Below are 26,370 nucleotides of genomic sequence, written 5' to 3' on the forward strand. Positions count from 1 at the left end.
TTCTAAGAATGGTGTGGTTTCACTATTTCTAGTGATTTCATTTTTCCAAGAAAATTTTGATAGGCAATCTTTGCAGTAGATGTGCAGAGAGAGGTTCAGTTCTGCTCTTAGGAAGATATGGAAACCGAAATTGTTTGGTTAATTAGAATAGAAAGAACTGAGATATTTTTAAAGTTTGTATTTGTGACAGGATGAAAAGTATTTTTATTAATTATTTTTTATTTTTAAAAAAATATATTTTATTGATTTTTTACAGAGAGGAAGAGAGAGGGATAGAGAGTTAGAAACATCGATGAGAGAGAATCATCAATCAGTTGCATCTTGCACACCCCCTACTGGGGATGTGTCCACAACCAATGTATATGCCCCTGACCGGAATTGAACATGGGACCTTTCAGTCCGCAGGCCGATGCTCTACCCACTGAGCCAAACTGGTTTCGGCTGAAAAGTATTTTTAGATCATACTCACAATATTGTCTTACTCTTGAACATATTTTGCTTTATTTATTTATTTTTTAATGCGCAAGGAGCCAGTCATTTAATATAGAATAAACTGAAGAAAGTTCTGTCTTCTTGGACATGAAATGCATAGCTACTTGAGATAAGGCGGAAAGGGAGGGCAATGGCCCTCCTTGGTTAGGTGGTACTTTACTCGGGACTGGTGATGCTTGGCTTCTAAGAAGGGGCACATTTTACCTTGTTTTTATTTAATGTCCATGTTGAATTATTTTTCTAAATTAATGATACCATACACTGTTTTTAAGTGATCATAAGAAATGCTCATCGTCTGTTTGCTAGGCTGAGTAATAAACACCTTTTATCTTTTCAACATTGCAGTTGGCTCATGTTGACCAGGCAAGCTTCCAGGTCGATGCCTTTGGAACATCATTTATTCTTGATGTCGTGCTAAACCAGTAAGTCTTCGTTGCGCTGCACTCACTTTTGTCCGATACCCATTGCATCTACCTTCTTATCCTTCTGTAAAGTTTTGCTTTCTTGTTGTATTTTACTTCATCTTCCTATATCAGTTAAATTATACATTTAAAACTAGTATATCTATTAATATAATATCTGTTATATCTATTAATATGATATCTGTTATATCTATTAATACGATACCTATTATAAGTATAAAGTCTGGCAAGTCACAGGAAATGGATATCCATTTTGAAACTGAAGTCAGAATAAGTTTGAGAATGAAATATGGAGGGCAAGATGTACTCCACTATTTTGCATAAAAATACGTGTGACCCAAGTTTCTATGAATGACAAAAATTTGTGAAAATAATACTTTTAGCATGAAATTTTCTTCTTAAGAGAAAGCTACCCTTTTGCTCAGCGACTCATAGGATTGGATGAGTCTGTTATTCTTAATAATGCCTTTGGGATACTTTGATTTGGGAGTTGATTTCTGTGAGGTTTAGGGTTCTGGGATTATTTGGTAAGTATCATATAATTTTGGAAATTGTCATTTGTCTGTCTGCCTGGAATTTGTGGTTTGGAATAACAGAATTTTAGGTTCAAAAGTGGCTTTTGTTAAATCACTGGATTTAATCTCTTCCCTTTGGGTAAGTCTAGTGTCTAATAAGTCTTACAGGACTTTTGATTGTCTGTTCACTTTTTAAGAAAAAGCATTTGTATCCCACTTCTCATCATGGGCAAGTGGAAAGAAACCAGTGCTCTGCCAGCCAGTGTTGGTGAGCTGAGCAGGAGTGGCCAGTGGCTTTGCTGAAATCAGCTACCTATACAACAGCTCAGGAAGAAAATCTGAGGCCAGAAGGACAGAAATGTAGATCTAGGGTGAGAACTAAAGCCTAAATTGCCTACATTGGGAAACCAGGTGAATGGAAGACTATAAAAATGACATAAGAGGCAGAACTTAGAGCTGTGATATCTGTGTCAGTAGCCACTAGCCTCTGGTGGCTATTAAATATAAATTAATTCTTTAAATAAAATTTGAGATTCTGTTTTTCTGTTGCATTCGCCACATTCCCAATGCTCATTAGCCATGTGTGGTTGCTGGTTATCTTACTGGACAAGTCGGGACATTTTCTTCGTTGCAGCAAGTTCTGTTGGACAGTGTTGGTTTAGAGAGTCCTTTTGGAGAACAGGCACATAGGAACTGTTAAATTACTGAGCTAGGTCAGTCATTTCAGTCCATGTTCAATGTTCAATTAATAATTAATCTTACTAGTGTCCTATTTGTTATGGAATTTATGTACAAATTTGCGGTAATATCATTTTTGCTGTGTTGATGTTTACGCCATGCATTAATTAATACTTTGGCATTAAGCTATCTCAAAAGGTACATTTTGTGAGTAATTCTCCTCTCTCCCCACATTTTTGTAGTTCACCAACAATTTGAATATGAAAAAGCATGGTGCTAGATGGAAGTGGACTATTTGGATGACCCAATAATGGGAGTTATTTCTTCTTTAATAATGTATATATTTAAAATGTAACATAAATATTGATAACAGCTAACACAACAATAGCCATTGGTGTGAATGAATTACAAGTATACCTATTTTTTTTTTTTTTTCAGATCAGTGGAAAATATATTTGTAATATATTTTAGTAGTCAGAAAAAAAGTAACATAAATTGTATTTCTACTATGCTCATTAAAACATCAGCTCATCCTGGGCTCACTTCCTGAACCTGCGCTCAAGGCCCCTTTTCTCTGACATCTCAGTGAGCCAAAGCAACCGTGCTGGGCTCATTTCTTTCCTATCACACTTTTAGGGAGCCAAAGCATCCGTGCCTTGGCTGTCTCCTGTAGTTCCTTCTGTCCTAGGCCTTTCCTTGTTCCACTGTCCCCAGCTTTAATAAACATCCTCTCAAAATCACCGGGACTCATGTTGTGAAATCTTCCCTACTCACTATAGGCCGGCCTTAGGCAGACCCACTCAGGGCCACGTCCCTTTTCTGGCAACAGTATGATGTTGTCATTTTTGCAGGGCAAAAAAAATTGACTACTAGCATCTTTATATGATCCATTAATATCCTGTATTTAATTATTCCCCTTGTTTATTGGTGTTTTTCTTTTATTTTTTTATTTTTTTTTTATTTTTATGGAGGCTGTCAGAGAAGAGTGAAGCAACAACAACAACAAAATGAAAGTAATAAATGTTTGGGCCTGGCCTCTAAAAACTTAAAAGTAAGGTTTTGAGGCTTCTATTTCAATGGTTCTTTCCCACCCCTCCTTTAGATCATTGTTCTGTGGCTAGCCCCCACCATGGTTTCTGACATTTGTAACACCTTGACTTTCAGTATTCATGTTCATTCTGCCCAACCTGCCTTACTTCCTTGGGAGAAATCTGAGCCCCAAAATGTTCTGTTCTGTTCTGAAAGGAGAAATACATATGACCCATATGTATCAGAGCATGAAACAGAATACTAGGGGTGCAACTGAATTTCTTTTGAGATATTGGCCAAAACCTCCGTTGGGCATTTTCTTATCGTAATGAGAATTTAAAATGACAAGAGGTACAAAGGATAAAATAATAGCATAAAAGGAATGAGAAATATACAAAGTGATTTTGGGCATCTATATTAAACACAGATGGCAGTTAGCTAATTTTTTTTATGCTATGAGAGCCCAAATGATTTAATACAAAGTTTATTTTTTTCTTTATTTTGAGAATGTCTTTATTTCATGGTTTCAGTTTATATATTATCTTGTGGTTGTGTTGGTTAAGGAATAGAAAGATGAAAAATTGAATATGCTCTTTAAAGATTTTTTTCTCATAAAGCAATTTTAGGGCTGTGGAACAGGTAGAGGTTTTGTTTGTTTATTTGTTAAGTTTTAAACTGGAGACAAATTAAGTTTATCTAGCTGGAGTCCATTTGCAGAATAGATCCAATAATATGCATTTTTAGATTGGAATACAAAGGAAGGTATCATTACATAATATTCCTTTTGAATGTTCAGTAAACAAGATTTTAACCAAATTGCTCAAGAGTTCAATGTTTGGATGGTAACTTCTACAGGAGGCAGATAAACAATATGGGATGGCTAAAAATGAAAAGCACAGCCAGTTCCTATTTTGTCAAGATTACGAAGGGTAGAAAACAATTTTCAGTTCCTTCACGGGGTCACACAGTCATAAAATTTCACCCTTTAGGACAGATATATTAATAAAACCAAACATATGGCCTGGCCTGGTCACACTCGTCCTGAGGCCACACTGGACCTTTCCAGAGGTCAGCATCTGGCATTCTATTTTATTGTGACGCATTTCTCAGAATGAAAAAGGCTCAATAAAAACTCTTAGCTATATTATTTGAGCAATGGAAACCAAGTCTTACCCTGCAATCTTTCTTATTTTCGTTACGAAGTGGGTAATTAGCCTGAAAGAATTCATAAATATTGAAAAAAAATCATTCATTACTTCTTGATTCTTTTTTTTCTTTTCTAAATATTCACTGGAAGATATTTTTTACATTGATTTTCAGGCAAACTGGAAGGTAGGGAGGAATGGGGAGAGAAATACTGATGTGAAGGAAACAGGGATCAAACCCCCAACTGAGGTACATGCTCTTGACTGGGAATCAAAGTCATGACCCTCAGGCTGATGCTCTAACCACTGAGAAAACTAACCAGGGCACTCTTGATTCTTTTACAACAAGTGGCTTGAGAAAAACAAACCACACATATGGGGACACACACACACACACACACACACACTCCACAAAGAAGCAAGTGCTCCACATGGACTGCAGTTGGTTGTGACAGGATAGGAAACATAACAAGAAGAAAGAATCTATCTTTTATAACCTGGTTTTTTTGTGTGTTTTTTTGGAATTGATTCTGTGATATAGTTTCAGATCTGAACTGATTCTATTCCTAGATTTTGACTGTATTTTACAGACCCTCTCCCTCTTATCTTCTTACTCCAATAACAACAAAAATAATTTCTTTCAGTTATGATCCTCCTTTTCCCCCTATTTCACAGTGGTAGGTGGGGAAGACTGCTAGGGACTTAAACACGAAGCTGTCAGCAGGTGGGGTTGCCCGTGCAGAATGGGAGGGAGTGTAGTGATGGCAGGGGACAGGGCATGTAGAGGGATAAGAGCAAGGTCAGACAAGGAAACCCCAAATCAGTTCAAATGGACAAGTCCAGTCTTGTCTTCTCTCATTTAGAACCATTTGCCTTTTCGTTACCTCTTGCTTGCTTTGCACTGGAACTCTTGTATTTGCAAGAAAAGTAAGAATCACAGTGGGTAAAAGGTGGTGTGAATTCAACTGGAATTGGAGGTTAGGTCTGGAAGGGTCTCATTTACTTAATGCTCTGTTTGCAGTGAGGTAAATAGAATGTCACAGCATCCTTGGTCCTGTTTGTCATCTGTTTTCTAATAAACCTATTCCAGGATGATGTGTTGGCTGGGTCTCGTCCCCTTCTTAGTCCATGCATGTAATTTTCAGAGGTATTCCCGCCTCTTTGGGGTGACATAATGGACTGACTCTAAAAAGTGGGTATTGCAGGCCAGCTAGGAAGACAGGAAAGGCTTTTGAGCGCTGTGATGTCTCTTACATTTCACGGCACCAAATACATGATATGCACAGAACCAGCTGAGAGCATGCTTGGAGCCTGTGAACCCAGATTTATACCAGACCCCACCGAGAATTCAAAACAATTGAGCATTTAGGAAAAGAACAAAATCAAACAGTTTTAGTAATGAATGTTTCTGAGTTTTCTGAAATAAACAACATACTAAAAATCTTTTTAAAATTATTTGAATAGTTTTATATTCATTGAAGTCAATTCCATGGTGAAAATGGTTGATTGTCATTCTTCAGCCAAACTTCATCTGTGTAGATCAGGTATCCTGTTGTCACTTGAGTAATCCCCTTCTCCCGTTACTTTCTATCTCTCTGGATCTGATTTGATGTGGATCTAATTCATATCTTTAATTTTTTTTTTTCCATTTTGGTCCCACTTGATTCATCTTATAAAGCTTGTGGCTCAGATTGTAACCAGCAACAAAGCTGAATAGAGATCACAGAAAATCCCACTTCTCACTTTGCTATGCACCTTGCATTTAAAGTGCACAATTGCACAAACTCCCTAATTAAAATTTTATGTGAATAGATATTCTTCAAAGCTGAAGTAGTGAAGTGGCTTTGAAACAGACCTCTGGCAGTGGTTTTTAAAAGGCCACTTAGTTAACTAGTAACACATGGCTATGGATATGAATTCCAGAGGCATTTAGAGAAACAACAGATGTGGATTCATTCCTCCCTCTGCAAAAATGGTCGTGGGAATCACAGTGCCTGGGTGGAGAGGCTTAGGGTTTTCCCGCATGCACACCATTGATTGCTACTGGGTAGTGCCCAGAAGGGCTCTTCTTTGATGTCTGTAAACTAGCCTGCAAGCCCACCCTCCCAAGGGCATCTTACCTTTTGTGGTAGGTTAGTCCCATAAAGTTGGTATCTATACTAATGTCTTCCTCATTAACGGTTTTCCTAGCCCAGTGATCTCAACTCTGACTGCATAGTACAATAAACTGGAAAGTTCTATAGCCTATCTGGGTTAGTGTATCGTTTCCAGCATGGTACCTGGACCAACAGCCTTGATCTCATCTGAGAACTTAGAAACAAACATTCAAGGTTCTTACCCAAACCTGTGGAATAAGAACTTCCGATGGGGAGGGGCCCAGGAAAGTGTGTTTTAACAAGCCCTCTGGGTGATTCTGATCTCTGTTCAAGTTTGAGAACCATTGATCGAACGTTTTTTTTTTTCCCCCCCTCTGGCATTCACCTCCTGCCAATATCTTCATATGATCATGATATACTCGGTACCCAACCTTGTACCTATAAGCCATACATCCTCTTACATAGGAACTCATTTTGTTTAACGTTCAGTAATTAATAACTGTTCTTACTTGTAATAAAGATAATGTCTTCTGGATAAGTCCTATTGATAAATATGGCTTGCTTTGTTGTTGTTTTTTTTTTCTAAACATGCCTGGCTATTACAAATTAGGTTGAAGAAGTCTTCCTGCTGGGCCCGGTATGGCTTGCTCTGATCTAAGGTGGTGTATTCTAGAGCTGGGAAATTGTGAGTGATCTTCTTAGTCAGTCTCTGTGAGTTTATTTTGCAGTATAGGGGTATGTCCATGACACCATGTTATTTGGGATTTTAGAATTAATAGTTGCCATAGGCCGAGACCGGTTTGGCTCAATGGATAGAGCGTCGGCTTGGGGACCGAAGGGTCCCGGGTTCGATTCCGGTCAAGGGCATGTACCTTGGTTGCAGGCATATCCCCAGTAGGGGGTGTGCAAGAGGCAGCTGATCGATGACTCTCATCGATGTTTCTAACTCTCTATCTCTCTCCCTTCCTCTCTGTACAAAATCAATAAAATATATTTAAAAAAAAAAAGAATTAATAGTTGCCATGACTTTCCAATATAATAGGAGAGAAAGGCTGCTCCCACCTGCTGCTGGCACCCACTCGGCACTATCAGTAGGTGCAAGGGGCAGCTACTGGCCCCGATCACCCCTAAGGGCTTCTCTATATCCCCCTGCTCCTGAGGGGTAATCAGGGCAGCAGCTGCTGCTCTCATCCACTGCTAGTGCTGTTCCCAATCACTCCATGCTGTCAGTGGGTGTAAGTGGAGCCAGTGCCATCAGCGTGTGGGAGTGGTGGCAGACTGGGGACTGGGGACTTTGGTGGAAAGGGCTGGGTGGGGGCTCGGAGGATGGGCTGAGACCTGCCTCTGTGCCCACGACAGCCTCACAGTCCACAGTTCCTTTTAAGGTGCATGAATTTGTGCACTGAAATATGAACATTTTTACCTTTCTAAAATTAAAAATTAAAAATTTCTTAAGTACAAAACACAGCTGGCCTCAGTGTTGTTAAAGAGATTTTAAATGTGTTATAAAATGTTACTGGTAAAATATATTTTAAAAATATTTATATTTATAAATACTGTGAAATGGTACATGTGTAACACTCACTACTTGAGAGAAGGGATATTATATGTTATCTAGATTCACACTTAGAGAACTTCAAGGGACTTTCAAGATAGATCTATTATGTTAAAGATGCAGAAAGAGGCATCAGTGTTACAGATAAGAAGGGAAAGTCTGAAAGATAACATCAAACACTATGCTATTCATTTTACACATGGTCACATGGCACATGTATGCCTGTAGTTTAATCTTACAACCTGTGTAGATTATTTTCCCATTTTATAGTTGCTGGAATACAAGGATTAGGGAGACTGAGTAACTTGCTCAGAATCACATAGCTAGTCAATGTGGAAGTGAAATTTGAACTTGGTTCTGACTTCAAAGTCTGTTTCCCTATTCATCAAAGGAACATCTATTTGGAAGTAGATCTGGGATTGAAGTTCCAGTATCCTGTCCCACCCTGTTAAGAGAGTTGTTTATAATAAACTAGAAGCCCGATGGATGAAATTTGTGAAAGAGTAGGCCTTCCTTCCCCCAGCTGCTCACACCGGCTTCCCTCTGGCACCTGGGACCCAGGCTTCCCTCGCAGCCCTGGCTTCCTCCACAAGGTTGTCTGGAAGGACATCTGGTCTAATTAGCATATTACACTTTTATTATTATAGATAATTATAGATTGACAAGTGCTTTTGGAATGAATTAAGACATTTTACAGGGACAATATATAATATGATGCTTCACTTGTTACCAGAATTAATTTGTATTTAGACTATCAGTTATATGGTATTCAAAATATTCATTATTTTAGGATCTTTTTTTCTTCTTCTATTGGTTAAATCATAAAAACAAAGTCTCAATTGAACATTTCATTCTTGGATATCTTTATAAAAACTTATTTCCTTAAATTACCATCTCTCAAAATCGATACAGTTTATCAACTTAGCCAGACATTCTTAAGTGCTGACAATAATAATGCATTTTCCTGGTATTGAAACATTGCTTTACACAGCTACCCTGCTGATATCTGCTTAAGTTCCTCCCCACTGTTTTGGTGTCTATTTTCTCTACGTAGTAAAGTGTTGACAGAAAGCAACTGTACAGAGATATAAAAATATGCATCAATTAGAACGGCAAATCACAGTGTAGTCTTCAAAGAAGTATTTTAACTAAGACTTGAGAAACACAGCTGTAATCAGTGTCTGAATAGGAATTGCTTCCAAATTGTTACTAATTGTTTTCCGTTTTATGATTGTCACAGGGGATTAAGAAAAAACCCAACTAAACAGGCATGGATATTCAGGATTGTGCATAGTTTTGGAAAGTAAATGTGAAATGAAGACTAAAGATTTTTCTAATATCTTTACTGTGTCCCTATTTTTATATTCACAAAGAAAACATTCTAGTTATTCATGATTTATTATGATATAATTTTAAAAACCTTGGCTTTGAGGGAACAACTTTATGATTCAACAAAGTTTCATTTTATATAACATGGATTCCTTAACAAAAATAACTTTATAAATGAAGGTTTGAGAGAGATGACGACACTGAATATGATTATTTGAATGTTTGGCCATTTATACAGAAGCATAGGAAAATTAATATTTCTCTTAATAGGAATAAACACAATTTAATAGAGTGATATGTTAGGAAGTTAGGAAGTTGAGAAAACAGAAACTATATTTTGTTTTTACCCTGTTCTCAAGGAAGGTTGCTGTCTATCTCTTTTGGTTGTTTATTATTTGTTTTTGTTTTATAGACAAAATTCCAAGTCAGGCATTAAGTTGATGTTATCTTAGAATTGCTTCTATAATTGTGGCTCAGAAGGATTGAGATTGGTTAGAGTGTATGTGATATCATCCAAAGAAGGCACTTGTTCTGGTATCTGCTGATCTTTCAGCCAGAAGATACAGAAACATGCAAGAAAATAATATATAAGCTGTAGTCGAAGATAGCATGAAAGACACTGGAAATTCAAAGGACAAGATATTTAGGAATAAATATTCCCTTTTTTATTAGAAAGCTAGTGTATTACTGTCTTTTAATTTAAAAATATTTTTATTAATTTTTAGAGAGGAAGGGAGAGATAGAAACATCAATGATGAGTGAGAATCATTGATTGGCTGCCTTTACTGGACTCAAACCTGGGACCCTACAGTCCTCATATCGATGACGCTCTATCCACTCAGCAAAACCAGGTAGGGCTTACTGTCTCTTTAGAGAAGGTGCCATCAAGGCTCTCTGATTTCCTGATTTTATAGGCTTGTGTTTGTATCTGGAGTCTGCCGCTCACTCCAAAACCTGAGGAAAGAGGGTAGAAGGAGATAAGATTTTGATCTTTAATGCTACAATTGGTGTGTGGCATAATATGTGCTGACAATAACTGCATTTTCAAGGCCAAACTTACAGTGATCATTTCCTTATTGCTCCCCATGGAGCCTTACAATGTCTGTAATTCTCTTAATTACCAACAGTTGAGCACTTGGGTGAAGCCCTAACAATGTGAGATAAGTAGAAACAGCACATTGGAAGTTTCTGTGTTTGTAGAAAAGTAAAAATGATGGCAGAGCACGCACTCAGAAGTCCCAGGTTTGAGCTGGAGGTGTGTAACTTCCTAATTATGTGACCCTGGCCATGCTGTATAATCTCTCTGGAAGTCAGTTTCTTTTACTTTAAAAAGAAACGATGAATGTTCTTGCTCTGCTTGACCTGGTAAAAAGTTGTTGTGAAAAGCTAATATTATAAACTTTGCAGTGAGATCAAATATGATGTGTATCAGTTGCAGTCTTTCATTTGTAAATGACATAAATTCAACTCAAATCAGCAAGGGAAAAAGGGATTTATTGGCTCATGGCTAAATCCAGAGGCAATCCTAGTTTTCAGACTCGGGACTGTTGCTCACTCTTAGCTCTTCATCTTTGTTTTCTAACTCATTGTGCATCTCTGGCCACAACAGGTGGTGTGCCTCAAGTTCAGTTTAGTGGGGGGTGGGGAGGACTGCCTCCCTTTGTGTCAGTGAGTCTCATTGTCTTCCACCAACTTAGATTGGATCCCATGGCCATCCCTGAACCAAGTACCATAACCAGGGACTGTAACATGGCCATTGGCTGAGGCTGATCCGGACCTTCCCCTGTTGCTGGGTGTGGAATTGATCCCTCCTGAACCACAGGAGCTGACTGTGGGGAGGGGGGTTCCCCAAAGACTTTCAGGGCACACTTTTACCAAAGTCGAAATTCCGTGCCACAAGGACAGTTGCCCACTGAACAGGAGAACATTTAATGGCTCAAAAGTTAAAAAATAGTTAAATGGGCACTCATAAAAACCAAGAAAGCCACATTTTAAAGGGAAATTTTCTTTAATAAACCAGACAGGAAAAGGAGCAGAAATGCATTGAGGACAGATAAATGCCTCAATCTGGGTGAGGTGGAATTCTTTCCTTTATGCAACTTGAAAGAGAATCATCATACCTAGTGATGCTGACCGCAGCACTAGAGGACCAGTCGGAACTTTCTGAGACTGTTTCATAAATATGAGACTCATAAATATGAAACTGTTTCATATTTAAAGAGGCTGAGTTCAGTCCAAAGGAAAAATAGGATTAGGAAAACTTTGTTCCTGGTTGGAATAAGAAAAGGATGTAATTTGTGAAGCACTGGAATCTTCAGTTAGAAATGTACATGTTATTGCCAAAAAAGTAGCGCACAAATTATGAAATGAGTCTAATTTTCAGTGACTAAGTGGGGTCAGAATGAAAAGAATTGAAGTAGGGAAAATTACGAAAACTAATAAAATATTGTTTGGGAAAAGCAGACAGCTGCAAAAGGTTGTCCCTATGGAAAACAGGGAGTCTTGGGATAAACAAACTTAAAAGAGACTTAGAAAGACAGAAAGTTAAGTGGCTATAACCCAGGAAAGAAATTGAGAATTAAAAATGGCCTTCTTTGTTCCAGAAATTTTATATTCATCTTCTCATTTAAGCCTCATGATAATTCTCTTTTACAGATGGGGAAACTCAAGCTTAGAGAAGTTAAGTAACTTGCTCAGTTACCACAACTGCAAGTTATTACAATTACTTAAACAACAGCTCAATATTAAAGATGAGGCTTTATCTGGGAATCAAGTGGGCTGGTGATGGTGTGACTTCTTAGGAAATACCTAGTAGATGGGACTTCATTTGTGTTCTTTCCTCAGATTAGGCATATCCTGAGATCACTTTGAAAAAATGTTTTTATTGGTTTTAGAGAGGAAGGAAGAGGGAAAGAGAGATAGAAACATCAGTGATGAGAGGGAATCATCGATCAGCTGCCTCCTGCATGCTCCCTACTGGGGATGGAGCCCACAATCCTGGTATGTGCCCTGACTGAGAATTGAACTGTAACTTCCTGGTTCATATGTCGACCTTCAACCACTAAGCCACTTTTGAATGTTTCCAAAAAAGTTGCGTGCCAGAATTAAATAAGATGTTGTAAAGTACTGGGCTATTTCAAGTTTGGGGGGTGAGTAGAAGACATTATAGTCATCAAAAGTAGAGAACTCTTGTTTAAAGTAGCGAAACCTTGATCTTTAAGAAAAGGAAACTGAGTCAATAGACAAGCATTTTCAGAAACCTTGGACAAACCTGTCACTGTTTAAGGGCACTGGTGTTTCTGGAGATGGTTTCCAGTGTTCCTAAAGAAAAGTTCCTGCGGTCAGAGACATTCGGGCAATGCTCTGCACCCGTCCGCCTCCTCGGATCCTATGTGGGTGAGTGTGTGGCACCCGAGAAATTGCCCTCGTTCCTGTCTCCAGGAAGCACTTTGGAAATGTGGGGTCTTTATTGTTGCTTGCACCTGGTGGACAGGCACACACAAGGCCTGGGACGGACCATTTAAGAAGAAAGTTCGGCAGCTGGTCTGTGTTGGGGATCTGAAGGCCAGAGAAGCAGACTTCTCTTTCTGGAAGGCTGCTGTGTCATCTGCTCTGAGGGGCCTTCTCATGCCCCGGAGACCTGGATTGCTTTTTCAACTTGGTACCTGCTGGTCTGTCACTTTGGTGACAAATACACACATGTTAAAGGCACTGAGAAGCCCTGCGGTAAAAAACATTTTTCAAACTTTCTCCATCGTGTATTAATTTTTTTTTTGTGTGTGGAAATGCCTATTAACATCTTCTGGACCACAGTTAGGGGATTAAAGGCACAGGTAAGACCGAGGTCAAATTATTGAATTTTGAGGCCCGAGGCACTGAAGAAAGGATGTTGGCCTTGTCAAGTATAATTCAAAATAAAAGAACGCTAAGTCATAATATAATGTAAGAAAATCCCCCAAAGTTCTAATTTTCTTAGTAATGAAAGCACTTACCGTTTACTCTGTGCCTGGTACTAATGCATATTCTGCCTCTCAGATGAACAGGTTTGATGCTTTTGAAAAGTATGTTGAACCATTAGTCAAAATTATTTTCTCTTTTTTGTCTTGTTTACTGGAGCCCTATGCATCCGCATAGTTGGACTTTTGGATAATCCAGCACTGAACATGGGGATTTTATGCTACGTTACTATAAAATGATTATTGCACCCATTCACTTCCCATTAAATTTATATGCTAAAAGGATAGGAGGTTGCCAGAGTTGGTTGCCAGGTTTTGTGCATCTGGTTCTGAACTAAAGGAAACAAATCAGCATGCTCTGGGGAAATGTCAGAGTGGAAGAGACCACTCTGGTGGCAAATCCAGATTTGGGTGGATCATTCCCACCTCCAATTAAAAACCGTTAACCACGAGTGTACGATTCAAGGCTGTAGGGATTGTGAAAGGTGGGCTCGGATTGAATGATGATTTGATGTTAGCCGCAAGTTGCTGATGACTGACCATAAGGATTTGTAGGAGATTTACTGGAAAGAGGAACTCCTTCACTTATTTGGATACAAGGCTGCCACCTTCTGGATGTCAGGACCTGGGAAGGCAGGGAGCTCTCTGGGCATGACAGGGGTGGTAGAAGCTCTCTAGATAATTACTGTTTCCAGACCCAACTTATTTTTGGAGGTTTGTATCAGGTTATTGAGTGAGAGGCTCAGATCTTGGTTTAGGGTTGGCTGGATGTGAGCTCATAGAAACCAGTGAGTGCCTATTATACACAGGTGCTGAGGGATATGGGTAAAGGAGATCAGGCAGAGAGGGTTGCTCAATCAGCCACATTAACTATATTTGACTAATGTGAGCTTATTAGTAAGAGTCCATCATTGGACACAGATTCTATAAGATGTGAAAGTTATACAATTTTGATAGTCCTTTTTAAGAATAACATTCAAAATTATAAATACAAAGTTTAGTTATGAATATTCATATTCATATAGAATAAAAAAAGAAATTATACATTTAAAGAAGCTAACAAATATAAGAAACATCACAAAATCCAGAAAAATAATGCAAAAATGTTAACGAATTCCCTGACACATTTCTCTAATACAGTGGTTCCCAACATGGGGCACATGCCTCATGCTGGGGTGGGGGGTAAGGGGGTGGGAAGCAATTTGATTTTTAAGAGGGGCAATTCAAGAATGAGTTACTAACAACAGTGAATTTTTTTGCATTTCTAAGGGCCTCATATACTGCACATAAGTTTATATTGTGACATATTTATGCATTTCAGTTCTCTATTATATGTTTTGAAACTTTATTTGCTATTTTTTCGTATCACTTAATATTATTATTATTATTTTTTATAATTTCTTAGTGATTTCTTTCTCAGTACTTCAACAGTCCTTCCTTTTATTTTTCTCTTTCATGGGTGCCATTTTCTTTCTTTCTTTTTTTAAATAAATCTTTATTGCTCAGATTATTACAATTGTTTCTCCTTTCCCCGCCCTCCCCCATAGCTCCCTTCCACCCAGTTTCCACCCCACCCTCTGCCCTTACCCCCGCCCCCCTGCCATTGTCCTCATCCATAGGTGTACGATTTTAATAGTTTCTTCCTGCACCCCCCACACCCTTTCCCCCCTGATAATTATCAATCCACTCCCTTTCTTTGCCCCTGATTCTATTATATTCACCAGTTTATTCTGTTCCTCAGATTTTAAATTCACTTGATTTTTAGATTTACTTATTGATATATATGTATTTGTTGATTATAATTTTTATCTTTTTTCTTCTTCCTCTTGTCATTTTCTTTAGAAGCTTGTTTAAACCAAGTTAATGGCCTTTTAGGCTTACTCCATGTGAATAGGAGCTCACTTTTTGAATAATAAGAATTATATGTTGCGGGAGAAGGAGGGATGCATCAGGATTTTAGAGATGTTTGGGAGCCACTGCTTTAATACTTTATTTTTATCAACATGTTGTGGTTGTATACTTTCTAATTACCCCTCTTAATGTGAAATATTATTTTCTATAGAGAGAATAGGGAGATAATTCAGTCTTACCAGCAGTATGAAATTTGATTGAAATTTATTTTCAGCTATTGGTAGAAAATTTTCTTTCAGTTTTTTATGTTGCTGTTAATAATGTCTGATAAATTTGGGGGATTTTTAAATCAAATTTGGGACAACCTACCCGTGTTTCCCCGAAAATAAGACACCTCCGAAAATAAGACCTAGCGCATGGAAAGATAAGACATCCCCTGAAAATAAGACCTAGCGCAACTTTGGGAGAAAAAATTAATATAAGACACTGTCTTATTTCCGGGGAAACAGGGTATCATAATAAGTTATATTATTTTATGGCATTTCAAGTTTTTAGGGGACATTGACAAATCTGAAATACACTGAATGACTGAGCTTCGCTAAATGGCTTGTCATCAGTGTCCTCATTTAGTGACATACTATGAGTTTTGCATTATCTTCACTGATGTCAGTATTTCATGTCAAATCAGTAAGAAATTTAAATCATTTTTAGTATGATTTTTATGATTAACTCTTCTTCATAATCAGATTTTTTTTAAACAACTCAACTGCCTGTTCATTATTTTTATTTCTTTTTGATGAATTGCTGCTTTTGGTACAATCTGGAAAAAATTTATAACATTTGCTTTTCAATGTCAAAATACTTTCAATTGGTTATATGACTGTTTCTTGTTATGTTTGTTTCAGATTCCATTAGTTTTTATCTGAATTTTCTTTTAGCTGTTTAATAAATGTAAAAATGACAACAGAATGTGCTCTTTTGATATATCCAAATCAGGCATCATAATTTTCTCCAGTTTTATTGAATTGTCTTTTCAAATTCACTTAAAAATGGTACATTCAAATTTTTATGAGAAAAAAATTATATAGTGCAATTATATTTAATACATTTTTTACATATGAGCATTTTGAATTTTAACTAGGCATCAGTGGAAAGAATCCTCTGCTTACAATTTTAATTGGTGACTAGAAAGTTTCCCCACAGACTAGCTTTTATTTCTTTCTTTTTTTTTTTTAAATAAATTTTTATTGTTCATATAATTACAAGTGTTCCTTTCCCCCCCCCTTCCCACCCCACCCTCTGCCCTTTCCCCACTCCCCATTGTCCTCATCCATAGGTGCACAGTTTATGTTCAGTCTCTTCCCACATTCCCCTCTTCCCTTTTCCCCAAGAATCATCAGTTCACTCCCCTTCCATACCTCTGATTCTATTATATTCAACAGTTAATATTGTTCATCAGATTTTTTTTTTAATTTCCTTGGTTTTTAGATTCACTTGTTGATAGTTACGTATTTGTTGTTCATAATTTTTATCTTTATTTACTTTCTCTTCTGAAAGAACCCCCTTCAGCAATTCATATAATTCTGGTTTGGTGGTGATGAACTCCTTTAGCTTTTTTTTATTAGTGAAGCTCTTTATCTGACCTTCGATTCTGAGTGATAGCTTTGCTGGGTAGAGTATTTTTGGCTGAAGGTTCTTGCTATTCATCACCTTGAATATTTCTTGCCATTCCCGTCTGGCCTGCATGGTTTCTGTTGAGAAATCAGCTGACAATCGTATAGGTGCTCCTTTATAGGTAACCACCTGCTTAGCTCTTGCTGCTTTTAATATTCTCTCTTTGTCCTTTGCTCTTGGAATCTTAATTATGATTTGTCTTGGTGTGGTCCTCTTTGGATTTCTCTTATTTGGAGTTCTGTGTGCTTCCTGGACTTGTAAGTCCAATTCTTTCCCCAGGTGGGGGAAGTTTTCTGTCACTATTTCTTTCAGTATGTTTTCGATATCTTGCTCTCTCTCATCTTCTGGGACCCCCATGATTCTGATGTTGGATCGTTTGAAGTTGTCCCAGAGGTTTCTTACATTATCTTCAATTTTCTGGATTCTCTTGCCTTCTAGCTTCTGCAGAGGAGTGTCTTCTGGCTCTTTATGTTCCAAATCTTTGACTTGATTCTTGCGATCTTCTATTCTGTTTTTAGGACTCTGTAGAATATTTTTTATTTCAGACAATGTATTCTTTATTTCTTGTTGATCCCTTAGCATTTCTTGTTGATCCCTTTTCATATCCTCATAGATCTCATTTATTTTATCGGCCTTTTCTAGGAGTCTCTTGAAAAACCCTATAAGTGTGGTTTTGAACTCTATATCCAGTCGCTTTTTGTCCTCCATTTCTTTCGTTTGTGATCTATTTGGTTTAGGCATTTTCGCAGGCAGCTTTCCTGATGGGGGCGGAGTTTCAGGGTGGAGCCTACAGCCTTGGCTTCCGTCAGCCCCGCCCTATGCGACTCCTGAGACTCAGGGTCCTTCAGTACTTGTTGCAAGCGCCTCTGAGAGAAAGGTGCCCTCGATTTTCGCCTGCTACCAAACAGTGTAAGCTCTCCCGCAATGGGCCCGAAACTGGGGTTCAGTTCAGTTGGAAGTGGAGTTGGAGGTGGCGTTCAGAGCAGTCTGGAGCCTGTCTCCTTCCCGCCAAGGCAGTCCTACGGCACAGCAGGCCGGCCCTTCTCTGCGCGCTGTGTGCGCGCCTCTGGGACCTCCTTTCGCTGCTTCCCCGAGTACCGCCTTACAGCCCAGCTCCCTCTGGATGAGCCTGGGTCCCCGGGGTCTGGCCTAGATCGGGGGTTCAGAGCAGTTGGGGGCCCAGCACAGTCCGAGTGTTTATCTCCTTCCCGCTAGGGAACGCCAGCCAGGCACTCGGCCTCCCTCCTCTCCGGCTCCGTCCTCTCCACGCGCGCGCCGCGTGTCTCCGTACCTTGGGCTTTTACAGCTCCTCCGCGCTTCCTTCTGGTTTTCTCCTTGCTTCTCGTTGTAGAATTTCCAGTCAGTTGACTTTCCTGTAGTTCTGGGTAATGTCCATTTTATATTTTAGTTGTATTTTATTGAAATTGTTGCGTGCGGCTGCGGCTAGGTGCCTACCCGAGCAGCCATCTTGGATTCTCTCCTAGCTTTTATTTCAAAACGTTCACCTTTACGACTCATATTTGTCAATGTCCGGCATCATAGGGCACATCCCTATGTGAGAGGACTTTGCTTATGTTCTTAGGTTCAGGGTAGACCTCTCTCTGGCCATACTTCACTGGGAACAAATCATTTGCAGGGCTGGGGAACAGCCTGTGAAATAATTTGGTCTGGACCTGCCAAAGCATTAGGAGTGAGTTTATTAACTGTTTGACCAAATGTGGCAGGCTAGTTTTTAAAAATATTTTTTTATTGATTCCAGAGAGGAAGGGAGAGGGAGAGAAAGATAGAAATATCAATGATGAGAGAGAATCCTCTATCAGCTGCCTTCTGAACACCCTCTAGTGGGATCAAGCCAGCAATCTAGACATGTGTCCCAATAGGGAATTGAACCATGATCTCCTGGTACATAGGTGGGCACTCAACCACTGAACTGCACCAACCAGGCCCATCATATATATATATTTATGTTTCCTTCTTTTTCCATTTCTGTTTCCTTATATTAATTTCATTCTCTACTCTTGAAAATTGCCTTTTTCCCCCCTTAAAAATTAATTGCAGGCAGTGTGGGGTTCTGTGGTAAGAGGCAGAACTTCTTTTGTAGCTTCTATTTGAAAACATGTTTGGGAATGACTCTGGTCAATTTTGGGTGATGTGCCTACTTGATTTTTTTTTTTTTTTTTTTTTTTTTTTTTTTTTTACCAACTAGAGGCCCAGTGCAAGGATTTGTGCACCAGTGCAGTCCCTCAGTCTGGCCTGTGCCTTCTCACAATCCAGGACTCCATTAGTGCACAATTAGGGGCTTGAAAGGTACTGCGGGAGGGCTCCAGGGCATGTCTGGCCCCTCTCCCCAGTCCAGATTGGGGCTGATCGGGGCTCGGGAGGGACCATGGGAGGTTGGCTGACTGTGTTGGGACCGTGGGAAGGCTCCAGAGCATGTCTGTCCAGTCTATCCCAGTCCTGATTGGCCAGACCCCATCAGCAAGCTAACCTACTGGTCAGAGTGTCAGCTCCCCAGTAGTCAGTGCATGTCATAGCTACTGGTCAAATGGTTGTACGGTCACTTAGGCATATATATATATATTACAATTGACATTCAATGTTATTTTATGTTAGTTTCAGGTATACAGCATAGTTGTTAAACATTTGTATAATTTACAGTGATCACCTGGTACCATACATAGTAGTTATTACAATATTATTGACTATATTTCCTATGTTATAATTTACATCCCTGTGACAATTTGTACTTTTTAATCATTTCACTTTTTTTATACAGGCCCCCAACTCCCTCCCATCTGAAAACCATCAGTCTGTTATCTGTATCTATGACTCTATTTCTGTTTTGTGTGTTAATTTATTTTGTCCTTTAGATTATCCATATAAGTGAAATCATATGGTATTTTTCTTTCTTTAGTTGACTTATTTAAGTTAGTTTAATATCCTGGATTTGTTGTTTCGCTCATTCATGTATGCATTGGTTCATTCTTTATGTGCTCTTACCCAGAATCTAACCTAAAACCTTGGCCTATTAAGGACAATACTCCAACCAACTGAGCTACCCAGTCAGGATATGGCTTCAGTTTCATTAATTGTAATCTGTCTATCCAGATTTTCTGATTTTTCCTCATTCAGTTTTAAAAAAGATTTGATGAGTCTAAGAATTAATCCATTTCATACAGATTTTCTAATTTGTTGGCATGTAGTTGTTTATATTTTCTTACAATCCTTTGCATTTCTATAGTGTCAGTTGTTCTCTTTCATTTCTGAGTTTATTTATTAGGGTCCTCTCTTTTTCTTGATGAGTCTTTTTAAAGGTTTGTCAATTTTGTTTATCTTTTCAAAGAACTAGTTCTTGGTTTCATTGATCTTTTGTATTGATTTTTAGACTCTATTTTGTTTATTTCTGTTCTGATTTTTTATTATTTCCTTCCTTCTACTCACTTTGGGCTTTGTTATTCTTTTTCTAGTTCCTTTAGGTGTAAGGTTAGATTGAATATTGGAGATTTTTCTTGTTTCTTGAGTGAGGTAGGCCATAATTGCTATGGATTTCACTCTTAGTATTCACTATTCCTCTTGCTGTGTTCCATAGATTTTGGGTTGTTGTCTTTTAATTTTTGTTTCAAATCTTTTGATTTCTCCCTTCATCTCATTGTTAACCCATTCATTGTTTAGTAGCATTTTATGTAGCCTACACGAGTTTGTGTGTTTTCCAGGGGTTTTTATTTTTTTGGTAATTGATTTCTAGTTTGATCCTGTTGTACTTGGAATAGATGCTTTTTAAATTTATTGAGACTTGTTTTGTGTCCTGTCATGTGTGTGACTAACATGTGGTCTGTCCTGGAAAATATTTCATACACACTTGGAAAAACTGGGGTGAAATGCTCTAAAAATATCAATTAATTCCATCTGGTCTACTGTGTTATAAGGCTGCTGTTTCCTTGTTATTTTCTGACTAGAAGATCTATCCATTGATATGAATGGGGTGTTAAAGTGCTTTAACTATGACTGTTTTATCAAATGATTACACACACATATAAATACAATGGATGTAGCCATGCCTGAAGTCAGTTCAATCCCACAAATATAATTCCTGTAAGTAAAAATAGATTCCCTGCTTTAAGTTATTTAGGTTTTCCAAGTCATTCTTCTATTGAGATATCTGGTGTCTAGTGATCTCCAAATGCCAGTTCTCAGAGTGACTATAGCAGAATCACTTGGGGGATGGTGGAGAAGTGATTTCCAAGCCAAGTTCCACCCACAGAGATTCAGATTCAGTAGACCTGGTGGGAGGATCTGGGAATCTTCAGGTTTGTAGACCTTCCCAGGTGATTTCCATAGAGAGCTGTGACTAAATATGCTCTGGTCTATGCAGTGATCATTGGTATAGGGTAGAAACCTTATCTAATAGTTCAACATGCACTCTGACCCTTTCTTTTTCTCACTCTATATAAAATACAAAGATTTGATTAAAAAGAAATGGATTATGGGTACTGAATGTACCATTCTTCTGGAGATCAAAAGAACTTTAAGAACCATCCCAGAAGCAGTTAGAGGTTAATGTTGGTTGATTTGAGCCCCTGTAAATGTTATCTGTGGGTTGGTGTTATGAATGGAATGTGTCCCCTTATAATGCATAGGTTGAAGCTGTAACCCCCAATGTAATGATATTAAGAGATGTGACATTTTGTGGGTAATTAGGTTGATATGAAATAATGAGCTCTTGTGAAGGGATCGGTGCCCTCATAAGAAGAGACTAGTCCAGAGCTCTTTCTCTGTCTGCCATGTAAAGATACATCAAGAAGGCCACCATCTGCAAGCTAAGAAGAGTTATACTCACCAGACTAGTGTCACTAAATCTGCAGGCGCCTTGATCTTGGGATTGCCCGCCTCCCAAACTGTGAGGAATAGATGTTTGTCTAAGCCACCCCAGTCTATTTTGTTATAGCAGCCTGAGCAGACAGAGACATTGGGAAGCATTTAATGAACATTCATTAACTCTGAAGTAGACAAATCTTGTGCTTTTAAAGAGTTTGAAAGAGAGTAGTAAAATGCCTACGTAATTCCCTCATATTATGCCATATAATAGCAAAGGAACTGTGGATTCGGGCTCTGTCCACGGAACTAGGCTGTCTCAACCATTCCTGACGCTCTTCCTTGTACATTTGGAATCAATCATCATAGGCATGCATAGCTGCAAGCATTTGGTTTCAGAAAAGAGGTTAAGAGAAGCAGAGTGGTAAAAGGAATATGCTGGATCAAATAAAAACGCCGCGCCGATGAAACTGGAGGAGGAAATGGAACCAGACCTCCAACCATCACGTTTCATCTTAAATACCTTCTTACCAAAGCTAAGCAAAGCCAGGAAATACTGAAAGTTTGACTTCTGACGCCGCGCAGCTTGGGTTTTTCTTCAGCAAATGATGAAGCTTAATAGTCTCATGTGTTTTCCTTTTATTACTAATCTAAAAATCTGTGCTTCATTTCATGCTAGTGAAATTTGTGAGGTGGAGCAGTCATTTATTGTGTTTCCTCCTTGAGTTTTTATTTTTGATCAAGGTTATATACTCGTATATGTACATATTGAGATAAATTTAATAGTTGTATATTTTTCCTTTCCCATGAGGCGGCGATCTTCAGCTCTTTCTTACTTTTTCCTCATATGTAATAAATGTAGAAGGAATGATAGAACTGGAAAATGTTCTATTATCCTTTTCTCTAAAGCTGTTTCTTTTTCAAAGTATGTCCTCAGATTGTTTTCATCAGAGTTAGCTGGGATGATTGTTAAAAATGCTACTGGAGTCCCATTCCACAAGTCCCATAGACTTGCTGGGGGGAGGGACTTAGACATCTGTATTTTAAACAGCCTCTAAGTGATCCTTATGCTACTTATAGTCATTTTCCTGAAGCTTCTTGATTTTTGCTGGGGTATGTAATATTTCTTAGTTGTGTTTCTGTCTTTCTATCTATTGTCATGGGATTGGGTTGTACCTAACAAAGGTTACAGCTTTCATGAGTGATATTAATACAAACAAGACAAAACAGTAAGTTCACTCCTCGAGAAATGGGAAATGGCTCTATAGACTGAAATCTAGGACCTAGATGTATTTTATTACTATTGGAGTATTGTTCCAGGCTCTTTTAGGGGACAGATTTAAAAATCGTGAATTATTTTAAATTTAGAATTATCAATAGGTACATATGACCTTACATATTAAATTACATTATAATATGCATTTTTTTCTTTTAACGAAATTCATAGTTCTTGACAGTAACATAATTACTTCCTGCTAACCATAAAAATTGCTGAGTGATAGTTGAAGACTACTTTGCATTGCGTCTTAGAATATTTTCCATTAAGGAAATACAATCAAATTACTGTTTTTCAGAATTCACTTTAAATATTTATTTTCTCTGTTTAATTACACTACCAACTGGGTGTAATTAAAAAATAATTTATTCTATGAAATATATAAGGTATATCATGTTAAAAACTATATAAAATATGTAAAGTATATACTCAAAGAAGTTTCACTACCATCTCTGTTTCCTCCACCCAGTTTCCAACTCCTCCCTTCTTAGAGGTAACCAAATTTAAAAATATATATATATATATTTTATTGATTTTTTTACAAAGAGAAAGAGAGAGGGACAGAGAGTTAGAAACATCGATGAGAGAGAATCATCAATCAGCTGCCTCTTGCACACCCCCTACTGGGGATGTGCCCGCAACCAAGGTACATGCTCTTAACCGGAATCTAACCTGGGACCCTTCAGTCTGCAGGCCGATGCTCTATACACTTAGCCAAACAGGTTTCGGCGAGGTAACCATTTTTATTAGGTTCTCTCCTGATTCAAATCTCCAAACTTGATCCTTTATTTAATAAAGACCTGTGGCCCAGGGTGGGTATTTATATCCCATGTTATTGAAAATGACCTGAGAAATAACACACGTTTATTTGTGTGCTAATTCATATGTAGACTACCTATGTCAGGTGGCCATGAAAGAACTGGTTATGCCTCCCTTTCATCCTCTGAGAGTAAAATATCCACACGGTACCTCCCAGAAACCACCATTTTTCCTGTTGTTTCAGTTTGTCCTGCATGCCACAGTCTCTTTTTCTATGGCTGTTCTTCCTTAAAGCATTGTTGAGATCCATTATAGGGCAGTGTCATTATTAGAACTCTTCTGTCATTATTAGAACCTTTTATTCTGTAATAGGGACATTACATTATATTATATTAATTGGGTCTATTCTACCCAATTAGCATGTTCACACTAAGTAGAGCAGAAAAATAGTAGTGTTGCATAAAAAATAGAGAACTCAAATATAATAAAATAAGTTATATAATTGGGTAGAAATAGAAAGCATTGTCTTTTTGCAGCATGCATTGACAATAAGGCACATTGTAAAGGAAGAAAGCACTCTTTCCAAAGAAAGATTTTTCCAATTGAATTCACCCTTTAAGACTCCCAGTGGCACGTTCACTTCCTGTTTCCCTGTTGCAGGCACACAAACTTGGAACATGAAAATCCCTGAAGGTCAAATCCTATTTAAATGGTTTCTTAGTCGTGAACAATAGCTTCTTAGCAACAAATACCTTTGATTCTTAATACATAGTAATCTTAGAAAGCAAATTGCATAATTACTTTGCAAGAAATGATTGGATATAATAATATTTACATAAAGTTATGGATAAAAGTAGTTTCAGTGCACATTCCTTTTGATAGATAGCTTATAAGCCCTTGAGGTTGTTGATTCTAAAAGATTGTGCTTAGGCCCTAACCTGTTTGGCTCAGTGGATAGAGCATAGGCCTCCAGACTGAAAAGTCTCAGGTTCGATTTCGGTCAAGGTCATGTACCTTGGCTGTAGACACATCTCCAGTAGGGGGTGTGCAAGAGGCAGCTGATCAATGTTTCTCTCTCATTAATGTTTCTAACTCTCTATCCTCTCTGTAAAAAAAAATAAAAAAAATCAGTAAAATATATTTTAAAATAAATAATAAAAAATAAAAGATTGTGCTTAGTTGTAATATCAAAATATATATAATGATATACTATTGTATTATATCATGCCTAATAATTTTCTTTTCTGAAATCAATACAAAAATGTGTAAACTACTAAACTATAAAAACTAATTAGCTTGCATTCCATATTTATATGGTAAGAAACGCTTTCAAGCAATGTATCATTGAGTTAGCCCTTTTTTAAATGTTAGCATACTGGTTTTGAAATTCTTAAGACAGAATTTACTTTTCAATATATTTTGATCTTAAAAAAGATTAAACCGTAAGCCATAAAAACTTTAGTATTGTGCCATCCTCCATATTACTGGTGAAAATGGACTAAATGTTAAGTTCCTGAGCATTTATAAGAGTTCGAGAAGAAAAGTGAAAGCCATTTCTTACATGGATAGTAAATTTTTTCTGGGGAATACTAGTGATTAATCAGAAAGGGCTTGTCTGTTACCCTCAGGACTTCCTGCATTCTTGTGCTTATTGGTGTGGTGTTAATGAGCGGGCATTAGGTATTACCCACGGTGTGCGTTCTAATTGTCAATGTGAAAAGTTGGGATTGGCTGGCTAAAGCCCGACACAGTAGGTTTTTAAATGCCTCTGCTCTGCCCACGGTGTGCTAGGAAGAGGGAAGCTGGTGCCAATAGCCACATGTAACATTTCATAGGAGGCTGCTATCCCCCGCAATGCATCTCCACTCTTAAAGGAGGGCTCATGTCTGCCCTGTGCATGGGTTTGTGACTGCACTTTCAGGCTGTCGTTGGAAGGGCAGAGCAAACTGTTGTCCTTGTTTGTTTCCTCCAAGTTGTGTTGCCCTTGGTCTCGCGGCCTCCTTCACTCTCCCCGTCTACCTTGGCAGGACTGTTGAAACTTTACCAGGTGAGTTTATGTTAAGTCTTTGACTCTTTCCACTGCTTCCCAATGCAATAGGCCCAGGTAGTCACCAAGCCCTGCAGATGTATTGACTCAAGAGAACTTATATTTAAAATTTTTTTTTAAATTTATTTATTTTGTATTCACATGGTATATCATTTAAAATGTGAAAAATAGTGAATCAGTCAGGGGCCCAGTGGAGAAGAGATGGCAATCCAAATAGGATTATTCTTATTTATTTGTAAATGAAACTATTTATGAAAGCATGGATGTAAGGGAACTAGGATGGAGGAGCCACGCTGTGTCAGCCCAGTTGGGAAGGAGAGAAGGGAGTGGGTACTAGAACTAAGGGAGCCAGTCCCACTGTACAGCTGTCAGCCCTTGAGAGAAGCCCTCATCTCCTGTACAGAGACAGCCAATTCCAGGGAGCGAGAGTGAGAAAGCCAGGAAATAAGCACTCCATCCTCATTCCTGTCCCACGGATCTATCCTGCTTTCCAATGTCCAACCCAGCCAGAAGCCAGAGATCAGGAAACCCTTTGATGCTAACCAGACAGGCCAACCTCCTGTGGCACAAGCAGGGTGGCAAATGGATCTCAAGAAGCCAATGGAAGATGCCTGCACAAAAAGCAACACGGGAGAAGTCTCTCTCCTGCTCTGGCACCCAGTTCCTCAGTGTGAAAGCAACCGTTTACCAGGACCTTCCCGACATCTTAAAATTCAGGGGTCCTCAAACTTTTT

At 38.3% G+C, this 26,370-nt stretch overlaps 1 protein-coding gene across 30 annotated transcripts in view; it reads left to right on the forward strand.

Moving 5' to 3' along the window:
* The window catches only part of ADAM22 (ADAM metallopeptidase domain 22), a gene marked incomplete at its 3' end in the record, with an annotated part of 168,181 nt that overhangs the window by 36,650 nt on the left and 105,161 nt on the right, over positions 1-26,370 (forward strand). For all 30 annotated transcript variants that reach the window (XM_084897381.1, XM_084897385.1, XM_084897388.1 and 27 more), the window contains exon 3: positions 838-914. In XM_084897381.1, the coding sequence (XP_084753507.1) occupies positions 838-914 (77 nt within the window). The remainder of the gene's footprint in view (positions 1-837; positions 915-26,370) is intronic.

This window comes from Pipistrellus hanaki (assembly GCF_964339955.1).
Source record: "Pipistrellus hanaki genome assembly, chromosome: 10".
Taxonomy (NCBI): Eukaryota; Metazoa; Chordata; class Mammalia; order Chiroptera; family Vespertilionidae; genus Pipistrellus; species Pipistrellus hanaki.